The sequence below is a fragment of the Rhinoderma darwinii genome, chromosome 4 (assembly GCF_050947455.1).
Source record: "Rhinoderma darwinii isolate aRhiDar2 chromosome 4, aRhiDar2.hap1, whole genome shotgun sequence".
NCBI lineage: Eukaryota > Metazoa > Chordata > Amphibia > Anura > Rhinodermatidae > Rhinoderma > Rhinoderma darwinii.
In genome coordinates this window covers 329,904,489-329,919,711 of record NC_134690.1, presented here as the reverse complement: position 1 = coordinate 329,919,711, position 15,223 = coordinate 329,904,489, and the positions used below count along the sequence as shown (strand labels likewise).

The 15,223-nt window shown below is 39.7% G+C and overlaps 1 protein-coding gene across 2 annotated transcripts in view; it reads left to right on the top strand.

Moving 5' to 3' along the window:
- TTC27 (tetratricopeptide repeat domain 27) overlaps positions 1–15,223 on the top strand; it is a 376,553-nt gene that overhangs the window by 308,211 nt on the left and 53,119 nt on the right. For both annotated transcript variants that reach the window (XM_075864435.1, XM_075864437.1), the window contains exons 12-15: positions 6,825–6,920; positions 7,719–7,841; positions 8,023–8,250; positions 12,091–12,189. In XM_075864435.1, the coding sequence (XP_075720550.1) occupies positions 6,825–6,920; positions 7,719–7,841; positions 8,023–8,250; positions 12,091–12,189 (546 nt within the window). The remainder of the gene's footprint in view (positions 1–6,824; positions 6,921–7,718; positions 7,842–8,022; positions 8,251–12,090; positions 12,190–15,223) is intronic.

The following is a 15,223-nucleotide window of genomic DNA, read 5'->3' as shown; positions in this document are numbered from 1 at the left end:
GGTGCAGTCACACGTGGCGTACGTGCTTTGTCTTTCCGCAGAATAAATGTACGCTGTGAAAAACTTTACATTGTAAGCATATGGGAAAAATATTCCACAAGGCAAGAACCATAGAAATCTATCTTGAGTTGTGGAATATTTTCCCCATAGACATACATTTTAGTTTTCCGCAGCGTATTTTTACGCTCCAGAGGCGCATATGCCACATGTGAGTGCACCCTAATTGCAGTTCCCCAGGTTGGACCAATACACTGAGGATATAAGGCAGGTGGTTTGTATGATAATTTGGATATTTTTCCCTTTTGGTCATTTATTATTGCATCGCAGCAATATACATGACTAGTACTATAACAAATGAACCTGATAAACCTACAGCAATAACTCAGCCATCATTAGTATAATAAAGATGACATAATAGTATTGAGAAATAAACATTAAACTTGTATGAAATCACTAATGCTCATTTAGAAAGCGAGGGGGACTTGGCATGCTTTGCCTTGACTCGTCCATAATTATCCTGACTCATCTGCCATTTATGAAATGATCCTTTTCTGTGTACATCTCTGAATAGGAGAGTGATTTATGAGAGTGAGTTAACCCTTAATTGAGTTCCTTGACCTTTAACCTTGAGTATTAACTTTTTTTTGTTTTTTCTTGTACTCGTACTTGTGTGCACTGTATCTACCGATCCCTCCCTTTCTCTCGTTCCACATTTATCTGCTTCATTCTGTCAGGAAAATTCATTAAAATAACACAAACATTTTAGTGTTTCTCTCAAGGTCAGAAGTGAGGAAATTCCCATTTATCTGATCACTGCTTCCCACCATAAGTCAGTCGTCTGCATGCTACAAATATGTCTTATTCTGCTGATGACAGAAAATGTATGGGTTGACTTCTAATGTATAAAAGAAATACCGTAGAAAGAACCCGACAACCTGGATCTACACTACTAATGTTTACAAGTGCAGATTTGTGTCTAAGATGAAATATATGTTGTTTAATATACAGCTGTAGTATGAAGTTCCATTAAACTTTCTTACTTGCTTTTCTATAATATTCTGATAATATAGAATATTTGATAATCCATTCCCTATGAGGAAAGAATGGGGAATGTATATCAATGCAATTGCGCTAGTATTCTGGTAGAAATAATGGCGTTCAGGCTTAGTGCCATATTTCTCAAGCCACCCTGCAGTTTTATACACTTGCGTAGTGTCTGAAAAAAGGGTCATATCTTGCAAGTCGCACAATGTACATATGGAAAAGTAGCAGCGAGTTACGCCAGGTAAAGCTCTGTGACGCTCAAGTGGTTGTGTTGAGTAGAATAGGACGCATGCTGCACTAAAGTACATGCCTGTACTGGCGTACCCCTTAGTAGTGCACCTAAATTAACAGATATCCCCCATTGCAGCTTTTAATATTGCCAACAATGCTCCAGGAGGGGCTCCCGTCGCTCTCCCAAATGCAGTTCAGTGCAGATAATGTAGTAGATTTCACCTGCAGTCCTATGTAGCGCCAAAGATAACACAGTGATAACTCTGAGTACAGATAATGTAGTATATGCTTCCTACAGTCCGATGTAACACCACAGATAAAACACTGTGATAACTATATCCACACAGGCGCGCACACACACACACACACACACACACACACACACACTCACTCTCTCTCTGAATTGGTTAGAGTTTTATAGATTATCACATATGAAAATGTGGTGTTTCCCTTAAGGGGCAGCAAAGTATATAAGGAGCATCATAGTATATAGGGGGCAGCATAGTATGTAGGGGCAGCAAAGATATCTTCAGTATTAAAGTAGAACAAATAAAATAAACACACTTACTTAGAGACATATATACACATGCAGACACATATAGACACATACATACATACATACATACATACATACTGGAACATATACACATACAAACACAGAGACATATACACACATCTCTCCATGCTGACAGGCTCACAGGCTTCTTGCAGGACGGGCTTTGGGCAGAGCTTCTTTCTCTTCTCTGCTCTGCTCTTGTTTACTCCGTGTGTAACTAAGAGTCAGAGCCCAGTGGCGTCCCCTACATTGGGAGAGTGCAACGCCCTTTGCATTCGCACAGGTCGCACACCCCTAAGGCTGGCCGTGCTTGTTTGCTACCTGTTTGCAATGAGCATGGCTGGTACACCTGAACAAAATTTTTAGGAGGGGTGTCCACATACGTTTGGCCATTTATTATAGCTCTCCTCCAGAAGAGACCTGTGTATGTTTGTGCAGACAGGCTCCCCCTTGCCAATCCCTCTCTCTAACACAGTCTCTCTATAGCTCTGCTCTGTGTAATATGATCCCTCAGTTAGGCCCTGTTCAGATTGAGTTTGTTGGCGCGTTTTTTGACGCTCCGTATTTTCAGACGTTTTTGCGTTTACGTGTGAACATAGCGTAAGACTGATAACTCTGAAATTCTGAGCAGATAAGGAGTGCATTAGGCAAGTATAGGAGGAAGAGGCATATGATTAGCGGAGGAAGATGCATTAACCTTTGTAATCAATATATATTACTAAGTTTATTAACTGCATACAGTAATTACTTTGGGGAAAAAAAAAGAAACAATCGGTACGCTTTAACAGATATCCTCTTTGATGCTTAGGACACTCTGGACAAATCCAGCATCCACGATAAAGCATGTGTATGAAAGTATTGGTGCTTCCCTCCTACAACGCTATTTTTGAATTTTAAAATGAGTATGTTATAAGGTTTCAGTGTAATTCCTCTTTTAATAACCATTCACAGATGAAATCTCCATCTTGATTTGAGTTTGAGTTAGGCCCCATGTCCACTTATGTTTTTTCCTTCAGGGTGCTATTCGTTGTTGTCACGGATAGCACTCTGAACCCATTCATTTCAATGGGGCCATGCACACTTCCGTTGTTTTATCGGAACCGTGCGGCCTTTCCGTCGAAAGTAGGGCAGGTCCTACTCCTGCCCGTTTTTGACTGAACAGTCTCGGCCTTCTCATTGAATTTGGTCCGTGAAACAACAGGCTGCACACGGAAGCCATCCGTGTGCAGCCCGTGTGGGACGGGACCGTCAATAACGTCCATTCAACAGCCGACGGAAGTGTGCATGATGCCTTAAACAACGTTTTAATGCATATGCATGTGCAAAGTATTCGCAAGAGAATTGTACATTACATGTAGTTTAACAGTGAGCTGATCTGAACCTTTGTTCAGATGGTTAGTGTTCAGTTATGTCAGTAATATTTCTCTTTCCCACCATTGTTGTAAGTCACTGCTGCGGATCTTGCTTATCGAGTTTCATTTGCCTCCGTATATGTGTGACAGTTATGATATAATCTTTTTCTCACTTGGTGGTTTAGTTGCTTGTAATTTATAAGAATTATATTCTTATTTCAATGGTAGTCCGCTTTCCTTGCGCTGATTTCCTGGTGAGTTTGTGGTGGGCTTGTGCTTAACGAGAGCAGCCAATCTAAACATGCAGAGCTGCAGTCTAAAGAATGGATGAGAGTAGTCACTGGCCTAATAGAGCAGGGATCGCATCATGTAAGACAATAAGTAATAGCTAAGAATTTCCTTAAAGTTACTATCACCCGCAACTGGTTATATTGCATCCACTTGGATAAAAAAAATATACACGATACATAAAACAGCAAAAATTAAGTCCTTCAACAGCAGAAAGGAATTCTGACGTGTCATTGACATGGCCAAGTAAGACAATTCGTATTTCCTAAGACTTACTAGCATAAGCAGAACCCTATACTGCCTGCATAAAAACTTTCCTGTTCGTCTGCTAGATGTTATCCACAGTTAGAAAAAAGTTGACTTGCAAATTGCTGGGGGCTTTCCCGTTAAGGTTTTATTACCTGAAGTGTGGAACCGGTAGTGATCAGAATAATGCCTTGGTTGTGTGTGCGTTGTTTTAGCACATAATAAACCGCACAGGCCTAGTTTATAGAGCGGGAAATACATGTAATTTGCTCAACACTGTTCTAGATGTATTGCCCTAAGAACAGCACGTTTTTCCTGTTTGAGTTAGACAATTAAGGTTTTGGTAATACATTACCTTTCAGAGCCGGCTCCATGATGACTTTTTAATTGCTTTTATGTGGTGTATTACAAACATATGGTATCACTCAAAGATATGTCTAAATTGGGGGGGGGGGGGGGATGTGGCAAAGGCAAGCAGCCTCCCTTTCATTAGTGTCAGATTCCTGTGAAGTAAAGCCAGGCTGTACAAGCGCTACTCCGACGACTTGTGTTACTTAATAGTCTAGTTATAGCTCAATTTGTACTCTCTGGCTCCGTTTGGGGGGCTGTAAATTTGATGAAGAGCTCATGTCAAAAACATTTTCCTCCTTTCATCAGAATGGAAACACGAGTTTTTGGGAAGAGGGCCACAAGAGTGTTCCAGAAGGTGTATGTTTTCCTCAAATTAAGAAATAATTTATGGAAAACGAGGAATCCAAGTAATTTACGATGTCAAAACAGTGTAAAGTCTTCCCGCTCAGTTCTTTTTTCCTAAATCACTGGTGTAATAATATTTAAATATTTGGCTTGAGTTTATAATAAAAGCTCATTTCATAGTACATGGTCTACAGCCAAAACATGATTGCTCTCTGTTCCAATGCATGAGATATTTTTTCGTTTTTTGGAGAAGCAGAACCTCTACCTGACCTACTGTAGCATGCATTTATTGGCTAGGTAGACCTGATATGTGAATTTTAATAAATACTTTAATAAATACTCTACCGAGGAAATAGCAATTCTGGAACATATTTTCTTAGAATTCTGCATTGTGCCATTTTTTTTTGTTTTTTTTATTCCTCCTAAGAAATTTATGAATAAATTGAGAAACTGGGTGTTACCATTCCCCTTGTCAAAGGGGCGTGTCCCTATAGAGTCTCACTCTGTCAGCACTGATTGGACATTATGCGTCTGTGTTGGGACACGCCCCCAACTTGTAGAACCCACTTTTCAATTTATTCATAAATTTATAGAAGGAATAACAGAAGACCAGCACAACGTAGAGTTCTAAGAAAAGTTGCTCCAGAATTGTTATTTCATGGGGAATACATATATTTGCTAAAACAGACATGTCAGGAGAGATGACCGGTCCTCTTTAAAGCACAACTCCAATTCTAGGAAACACTGATGCTTATTTCAGAGGTTTAAAGTTTTATATAAATGCTCAATGTGTCCAGATCTGTGCTTGCTGTCTTGGAAAGAACATTCATTGTTTCCAGGTGCTGAAAACCTATCCAACATTGCTTGTTATTAGAGAGACTGTATCTGTATCAGTTGGACATCAGCGTAAGATTTCGGTCTTTAGATGCAAACAAGAATGTTCCCAGTCACTGACATTAAGCAGGGTTCTTTACAATTTTGTGCAATTAAGAACTTTCATTTTGCAACAAATAAGCTTTATTCACGTAAAAGCAAAACTTTAAAAAATATATTTTTGAAAATACTAGAAGTGAGAGAGGCAGGAGGGGAACAAGAGGGGGTTTTTAACATTTAGGGAATATGTTTATGGGGAAAGCTGGGATTCTTAGTAGCCCCTACAGTACAGGTATTATTTAAGTATTTACAAGGAGCAATCATTGTTGCATTAAAGGGGTTGTCTAGTCCCTAAAAATTGATGGCCTATCCTCGCTGCTTCCCCTTAATTTCCCTTACTGCTCATGCTTTGAATCGCCGGCACGCTTGTAGCGGTGGTTCGCAGTATTACAGCCTTCTACCATTTACTTCAATGGGAGAGTGTTGTAATACTGTGAACTGTCGCTACTGCTGTGTCGGCGATTCACAGTGTAAGCAGTGACCGGAATGAAGGGGAAGCAGCGCTCGTACGAGTGTTGCGACCCCTTCAATACAGCTGATCGATGGGGGTCCCAGCAGTCGGACCCCGACCAATCAAATATTGATGGCCTACCCTGAGGATAGTTTATCGATTTTTTTAGGGACTGGACAACCCCATTAGGAACAATAGACAAGAGAGAATAGGAGGGATCCTCCAGCTCACCTGAATATGGTAATCATATTGTCTGTATCGCTCGGGTCCTCGTGTCAGTACACGTAGTGGATAAACAGGAAAGGTATAAGAATGGATGCAGCGCTGAGACCAGGTATAATCAGTTAAAATCGGAAACTTCTTCCAAGTTTTATTTTGCAAAAAAGGTAGTTTAAAAATAGACAATCTGTGTTCCTTCAGAGTACAATGGCTAGTTGAAGAGAATAGGCGGGTGCCTACGCGTTTCAGACGCGATCTGCATCTTTAGTCATGGCTTTCTATGAGCTCAGGTGCAGGTGCCAAGTCCTGCTGGAAAATGAAATCATGATCACCACAAAGCTTGTATTTAGAGGGAAGCATGAAGGGCTCTAAAATTTTCTGTTAGATTCCTTTTTATAATCAATACATTTTTTAAGGCATTAATCATAAGAAATAAATTGGGGTGCACACAAAAATACACATACAGATGTAGCCGTCTTTACCTTGACTTTTAACGCATTAAATAAACAATGGCTAGATCCCTTATCTTTACTTTTTCAATGGCTTTTGCTGTGTGATATCACCCTGCAGCAAGTTATCAGAATCAAGTTAAAGATGGCTACATCTGTATGCCTTGCTTTGAATGTTTTAGCTTGTAAGTACAGATTCTCTAAGGAAGATGGTCACTTATAGGCATCATTAGTTTTAGGTCACAACATAAAGTGATGAGGATCAGGTCAGGCAGATAACATTGGTCTTGGGTCATTCATTTCAATAAACTATGAATTCGAGTCTTTAATAGTATTTTATTTTTTTTCGCTATTATTAGGCTTTAGCAGACCAGTTTGAAGAAAAGAGCCCTCCAGTCATTGAGCGAATGAAAGTATTCTATTGCTCGCAGATGCCTCCAATCTGGGAAATTCAAGTAGGTGAAATTTTGTTTTTTATGTGCATTTGATTTGGATTCAATGTTTTATTGTTTCGATCACTCATGATTAGATCGGCAATTCTACCCAGAAAAATGTTTTGTTTAATTTTGACAGGTTAAATACTTATTTATTTTACAGGCTTACACTTATTTCAAATCATGGTTTTAAGAAGATTTTCTATTTCTAATGCTGCATCTATTACATTTTTGTTAATAATTATACAGATCTACACCATGCCACCGCTTGGCACAAGACCTAGAGCGCAAGCAAACTACTCGCTCTTCATCCTTGCCGCTTTATTTTTAGTTTCTTAATATCGTTGTTGAAGTTTTTAAGAGATTTTATTGTCAGAAAATGACTTATTAATTAAAGCAGTTGTCTGGGATAGGAAAAATGAGTCTTCTTTATTTTCAGTAATAGCGCCACAGTGGTCTATGGGTTGTGTCTTGTATTGCATCTCACTCCCATTAACTTAAATTTGACTGAGCCACATTACCAGACACAACCCATAGACAAGCATGGTGCTGTTTTTGGAAACAAATGATCTATCTATCCATCCATCCATCCATCCATCCATCCATCCATCCATCTCATCATCTATATCTGTTTATCTATTTATTTAGACTATACATAGCCTTACTTTGATTGGTAGAGACATCGTTTTAGTTGAATTATTGTATCCTTAATAGTCTAAATCATTTATGATTGCTATGTAAGGATCACAGATAAGTCAAAATAAGTATTGTATGATGACATGTGAAATATTAATTATGTGTTTGTTTTTTTCTTTAAAGCGGCAACTTGCAGGCTTACTATTTGAACTAGGATGCACCAGTTCTGCTCTGCAAATTTTTGAGAAGCTGGAGATGTGGGAAGATGTTGTTATTTGTTATGAACAGAGTGGACAACATGGAAAGGTGAGAGAGCCACTTATGGTACTAAAGTTTGTTGTAAATGTCACTTTTAGTTCCCGAGTAAATGAGAAATAATATTGATCAGATGTAAATGATTTTATTTATATCATTCTCATCACTATGCTTTGAGCTTATCAGTAACTTATTCATCCTCCCTCACATTTCTGACCTTTATTTTCACCAGTCTGAGCAAATTCTAAGACAGGAATTAGAGAAAGAAGAGACGTCACATCTTTACTGCCTTCTTGGAGATGTTCTGCGGGACCATCAGTATTATGATAGAGCATGGGAACTGTCCAAACATCGCAGTGCTCGGGCTCAACGCTCCAAAGGTCTCCTCCATCTGCGAAATCGCGAGTTCCAGCAATGTATAGAATGTTTTGAAAAATCTGTGGTGATTAATGCAATGCAGGTAAAGATGAAAAAATGTCAACGGCTCCGTAGTAGTAGATTTAAGTTCCTATAAGAACACTGTACATTTCTTATTCTTGAGTAGACTGGTGGTTCTATAATTTTTTTTTTATTTAATAGTGATCTACAAACAAATGCACCTGATATCCAATATGTCATCTATCTATCTATCTATCTATCTATCTATCTATCTATCTATCTATCTATCTATCTATCTATCCCAATGCTGGTCGACACAAATATTTTAGGGGCTTTAAACGTGGCCCTTGACTATCAAAGGGTATAACATCACATTCAGCCAGGGCTGGGTCAATGGGTAGGCACACACACCTGAAAAACTCTCCAAAGTTTCTTTCTTCTGTGATCTACGGTATTCGTGTTTTCGGCAAAATACATCTGGTGGGAACACCACAGGCATGTAAAGAAAGCCCATTCACAGATATGTAGATATACACACTCAGCGTACTTTACACCAAATGCTTTTGCCTTCCCACTGGGGGCAGTATATGAGGGCCACATAAGCCCCATGTACCACCAGTTGAGCATCACAGATCTATACAGATAGACATAGATGCATAGTGAATTTGCTAGCTTTTTGTCTTTTCTTTTTTATTTAAAAAAAAATATCATGTCATCTGAAGTTAGTTTTAAATTGTATGGTAGACCCGGGATGACACTATTCTTTCCTCTCAATATCTCATGGAATTTATTGGAATGTTGTCAGATGAGTGGCAAAGTATGAGTTTAGCTCCGTGATCTCGCGAGATTTGGTTTCACTTGCCAGAATCTCACAAAAAAGAGTCAGAAGAGTCAGGATTCTGAGTACACATGACGTCCAGGCTGGATTTCATGTGTATTCATTATCAGGACACTGTAGTAATGTTAGGGCTTGTGTATGAGGCTGCACTTAGCGATATAACTATATCGCTAGTGCAGTGTAAATGAATGGAGAGGAGTGCATGATGCCGATTGGTCAGCGTCATGCAGTCCTCTGTACAACGCCCACTTGGTCGAAAGTAAAAGTACGCCCACTTGGGCATTAAGAAAGCTCATTAGCATAAACCAAAATCGCTCCTAACGTTGTGAAAAAAGATAGTTTTTTTTAAATAAAAAGCATTACTGTCACCTACATTACAGCGCCCATCTCCTTATATAGGAGATAGGGCACTTATAATGTGGTGACAGAGTCTCTTTAAGGACAATGGGGGGAATTTATGAACCTTTTTTCTCAGGGCCCAAAAGTCACGGCCGTGGTGGTTACACCAGAAATGTGATGCACTGTGACTGGAAAGATGCAACAAATTTATTGGGAGACGTCAGTCGAATAAATCTGTAGCATCTTACATTAGTGCAGCAGAAAGATAAGATTGGAGTATAAAAAGCCAGTCCTAGTTAATCTACCTCATTGTGTGCATCCAAACCAGTGTCTTCTACTAACTACCAATATACAAGTTAGCTAGGATGTGACATTGATGTGGATGTTGATTTGGATCCACACAATATTTCTACAATGAAGCTGCACAGTACTGACTTGGGGATACACAAGTGATCCTAATGAATGTACAGGCGTTCGGCACCGGGAGTCGGCGAGAGAAGGGACATTCATTAAGAAGAAGCCAATGTAGGTGAGCTCAGTATGATGCCCAGCAATGACTATAGGAATAAGTTAGTGAACAAATTATATCACAGTAAATATAAAATTTTTGATAATTCTGTTTTAATGGGGGGTCTGAGTTAAAAGAGGGTTTCCCCTATTTAGGATCCACAGATCTTTGTCAGAGTGAAGAGCGTCCATCACTCTGGAGGACCTGTCCTGTCCTACATTACACAGCCAACCCTTTGATTTGAATGGGCACTATGTAATGCTTAATTTACCCTGTGGTGGCGCTGCAGGGAAATTGAACACTTTCTTCCACAACAGATTACAGCTGATCACTGGAGGCCCCAGCAGGTGACACTATGTAATCAGCTTATTGTCAAGGGACAGGTAATGTATTGTCCAAAGCGGAGAACCCCATTTAACTTCTATTATCTATTATCATATTCTAGAAAGGGCCAACAAAGCCAAGTGAGGCCCCATACACACGACTGTATTTTCATCCATCCGTAAATACGGATCCGTAGTCATCTGTAACTTTTCCGCATAAACGGAACGGTAGCTGCAAATATGATCTGTAGAGCATCCGTATATACGGATCCACCAAAAGAAGATGAAAACCACAAATGATGTGCAACACCTGCAAACCTGGCGTAGCCTAGCAACACTTCCGTAATTACGGACGGTTACGGATGCACATCCGTAGCCGTCTGTAATTACAGAAGCTCCCATAGACCTCAATGGGGAGTCCGTGCTGTAATTATGGACAAGAATAGGACATGTTCTATATTTTACGGATCGGACACCCATCCGCAAAAATACGGAAAGGTTTCCGTAGCCCATAGAAATTAATAGGTCCGTAATTACTAATGAAAAATGCGGTTGTGTGCATGGGGCTTAACCAATAAGATGGATAAATGGTGAAAACACTTTGTTATAGAGTAATGAGAGTCTAAGAAGAATCATTACTGAAATCAAGACATGAGTGTTATTATCAGAGGCACTCCTTTTATCCACAGGAGAAATACAATAGATTTCTTTAGTTTGAAGTGGTTGCCCTGCATGTCGATCAGCAAAAATGACCTTTTAAGACAACGTTGGTGACCTCCACTGATTTCCGATTATTCAGCATTTCATTAATAAATTTCTCTTTTTGTAATACCCTGATATATTTAAGTGGCCTCGCTGTTGGTGCTTTACTTTAAAAGTAAATCTTCTTTCTTATTTAACCAGTTAATGGCACATTAGAACAGAATACATTTTGTGAAAGTAGATATCCATTAGATAAGGAGGGTAGTGCCAATGCCGCAAAATATTAACTTGGAGACGAATAATCTTGGTTAATACTTCGAGCAGCAACAGTTATTGACTGAAAACGCATCAGTGATGTGCACCTTGTACGATGGCTGAATAAGAGTTTCTGCTTAAAATGCATGACTGCGAGTGCTCCTAATGACATATTGCTGGAAATGACAGTTACTGTTTCATAAGAAATAGCTAGAGCAGGTTCCTACTTAATCCAGCAGTCAGTTTGTCGGAGCAATCATAGCTGAGCTCTCTGCTATAAATCCTGACAACTCCTCGTTCACTAGAGTATTTTGAGTTAGCGAGCATGACCTCTGTAGAGCTTATTGCAAAGGAGGTGTTCTCATAGTTTGCATATCTGTCCTCGGCAATATGTAAGACTGACACATACAGTAGCTCTGACCTCTGGAAAGTCTCTAAAGGGCTCAAATCTCCAATTTTAGCTTTGTTGTCAATGTGGGGATTGTTTCTTGACTTTTTTTTTTACAATGTTATTTATATTTCTTATATATATATATATATATATATATATATATATATATATTATACAGATTATTGGAAATGGTGCTAACTCATGCGTCTTCTGGTTTTTCACAATTTTACAAATGTGTAACTGGTGTTTTGACCTGTGATAGAAAGATCTCTGATGCGCATAGAGGAGTATTTTTTACTCTTTTAGGATTGCTTTTATTAGATGGAATAACACATTTTCATTTTACTCAGTACTCTGTTTTTTTGTCAAAGATTTACAATATATTTAGGAAGTTTAGAAACTACTCTACAACATTTCAAAATTTGCTTTTATTTATGGTCATCGCTTCCTATTTCCATAGGGGCTCATAATGTAATTTCCCAGTATATTACAATATGTAGGAAGGTTGCAAACAGAGAGTCCTTCAGTTACGATGTCTAAATTTCTACCCTATTTTGACTTTACAGCTTGGAGTATGGTTTTCATTGGGCTGTGCCTATATCACCCTACAAGGATATGAGGGGGCTGCAAGAGCTTTTCAGCGTTGTGTCTCCCTGGAGCCTGATGTAAGTAAAGTTCCCTACATTTATTTAAAAGGGAAATTTACCCAAAATTAAGACATGATAGAGATATGTCAGAACATAAAACATGAGTGAGTGTCTTGAGCTATAGCGCACCCAAGCCTTTGTGCTTAGAGCTTTGTGTCAAAGGAAGTCTCTGACACGACATTCTAACCAAAGAGCTTTCAAAAATCAGTACCTCATCTGTCAACTCTGCCTAAGAGTTTTGGGCGCTCTGTAGGGTACCATAGTCTTCTTTTCCTGGAAATCTGTGTTGCTCCAAGCTCAATGACAAGTCAAAAGATTTAGGATGGATTTCTCCTTTTAAGATCCAAGGTAATATGTTTTTATCTCTCAAAAAATTAGCATTTTTCTAACAGATTGCAGAAACATCAGGTGATATTATGGTGGAGCACTAGGTGACACGCATTCTATCATTTGTTTGAGGAGTATGAATAATTTTGCCAAGATGTACAGTTTGTCTTTCTTCATTCTGCAACAAATGAATGTTTGTAATTGAGTCTTGGGAGAGTGTGTTGCTGTCCAGTTGGCACTTGGACCTGGTTTCTTCTAGATAGACTGTCATTGGGCTTGGTGTGGCAATAAACCAGTGTCTCTTTGGGCAGAGGCGTAGCTAGGTTCTCCAGCACCCGGGGCAAAGGTTCAGTTTGGGCCCACCTCGAACCTCTTTCCCGACATCTCCTTCCTTCTCGCCATGTTTGTTTTTTCTACCAATCAGTGAAATGTCTTTTTTCTTGGTGTGACTCGAGCATAAAACCATTTGTACATTTCACAAGCAATATAGTTCTATATACAGCACCAGAAGCAAGCTCAATACATATATACAGCACCAGTACCAAGCTCAGTACATAAATACAGCACAAGAACAAAGCTCAATATATATATATATATATATATATATATATATATATATATATGTATATATACAGTACCAGAACCAAGCTCAGTCAATGTATACAACACCAGATCCAAGATCAGTACATAAATGCAACACCAGCACAATTTAGTGCAACCCCTGCCATATAGGTTTGCACTAAATTGTATACAGCTCCCAGCATGGCCAAAACAATGGTAAGGATATGCTGAGAGATGCCGTTTCACAAAAAAAAAATAATACCACCCATCCTCTCGCTGCAGACCATACAGTGACTACAGTACAGATTAGAAGCAGAATAAACATTGACATTAAGTGACTCACGGGTAACGTCAGATTCTAGTTGTTCTTTTTCTCTTTTCTTCTCCATCCGGTCCAGACCTCTATGACGACTTTTCCTAGCCACAGCCCATTTCTGCAGTTTGCCGCTCAGATGTCTTCAGCTTCTCACTTTTCAAACATTTCTGCACCTATAAATGAAGATAAAGTTCTCATGATGGCACACACTGTACCCCTAAATATAATAGCGCCATACACTGCACCTCTAATTATAATCGCACCATACACTGTGTCACACACACCGTGCCCCCTGTAGATAGTGCCCTCTGTAGGTAGTGCCCTACATAGATCCCCCTGTAGATAGCGACTCCAATAGAGCCTCTGTAGATAGTGCCCCACATACAGCTCACCCCTGTAGATAGTGCCCCACATACAGCTCCCCTGTAGATAATGCTCTACATATAGCCCACCCCCGTATATAGTGTCCAACATATAGCCCACCCCTGTAGATAGTGCCCTACATATATCTCCCCCTATAAATAGTGCTCCACATATAGCCCACCCCTGTATATAGTGCCTCACATATAGGTCCCCCTATAGTGCTCCACATATAGCCCACTCCTGTATATACCCCCCTGTAGATATAGCCAACCCTTGTATATAGTGTCCAACATATAGCCCACCCCTGTAGATAGTGCCCTACATATATCTCCCCCTATAAATTTATGCTCCACATATAGCCCACACCTGTATATAGTGCCTCACCTATAGCTCCCCCTATAGTGCTCCACATATAGTCACCCTGTATATAGCCCCCCCTGTAGATAGTGCCACTCACATTTTCACTAGGATGAAAAAAAAAATAATTTACATACCTACCTTAATCCCGTTCCCGCGCTGTCCGAGGGCAATGCAGACCTGCTCTCTTCTGAGCAGGTCTGTTGGGGTTGAACGACGCGAGCGGCGCGATGACGTTATCCACTTGCCCCATTGAAAGGCGCTGATTGACAGGGCAAGCCATTCTGCCCTGTCAATCAGCGCCTTTCATAGATGCAAAGAAGTAATCCCGCCGCTTGCGTGGTTTAAAGTCGCTGAATGGCCGGTCACGGAACGTACCCGGCCATTCAGCTCATATCCCTAGGAGGGGGTGGTTTCAGTGGCGCCACCGTCATGGACGGTTGGGTCCTGGCGTCCCCCCTCCTTCCCCGTTAGTTGCACCCGGGCACATGCCCCGCCTGTCGTTCCCCCCCCCCCTCAGTTACGTTCCTTCTTTGGGAACCAACAATCTGTTCTGCTACCTTTTTGTAGTTGAATCAAAACGCTGAAACATTTAGTTATATTTATTCAGTCTGATTGATTAAATGGATTTCTGCTTTTCACTAAAGCAATTTACTTCACAATGACAGAAGCTAAAATGAATGAGATGACTGGTGCCGCACAGTGCAGTCTAAAAATACCTTGTAATACTCAACAAAGCACAGCGTTTTAGATATCAATGTCCCATAATTGGTTCTTAGTTAACACAAACCCAGAAAATGTAATTCTGGTAAAAATATTTAATTTTTGTGTCTTCTTCGGCCAATTTGTAATTCCTTCATATTTCTCCATTTCATCATATGAACGGTTAAATATTTTTACAAAGCCCGTGTCGATGCCTCATGTGCAGTTTACAGACAATCTGTTATTAAAAGTCATATCTACTCTCCGTTAAAAAGTATTATATCATATCTTCCCTAAAAAATATTATTGCTTGTGATACTCAGGACTTGATCAGGGTCATGTATGTAAATATAGGAATATACCTTTGGCTGGGATTGTGTTCATAGTAGCCAAGTGAAAAATGATCAAGTCACTTCTTTCTTATTC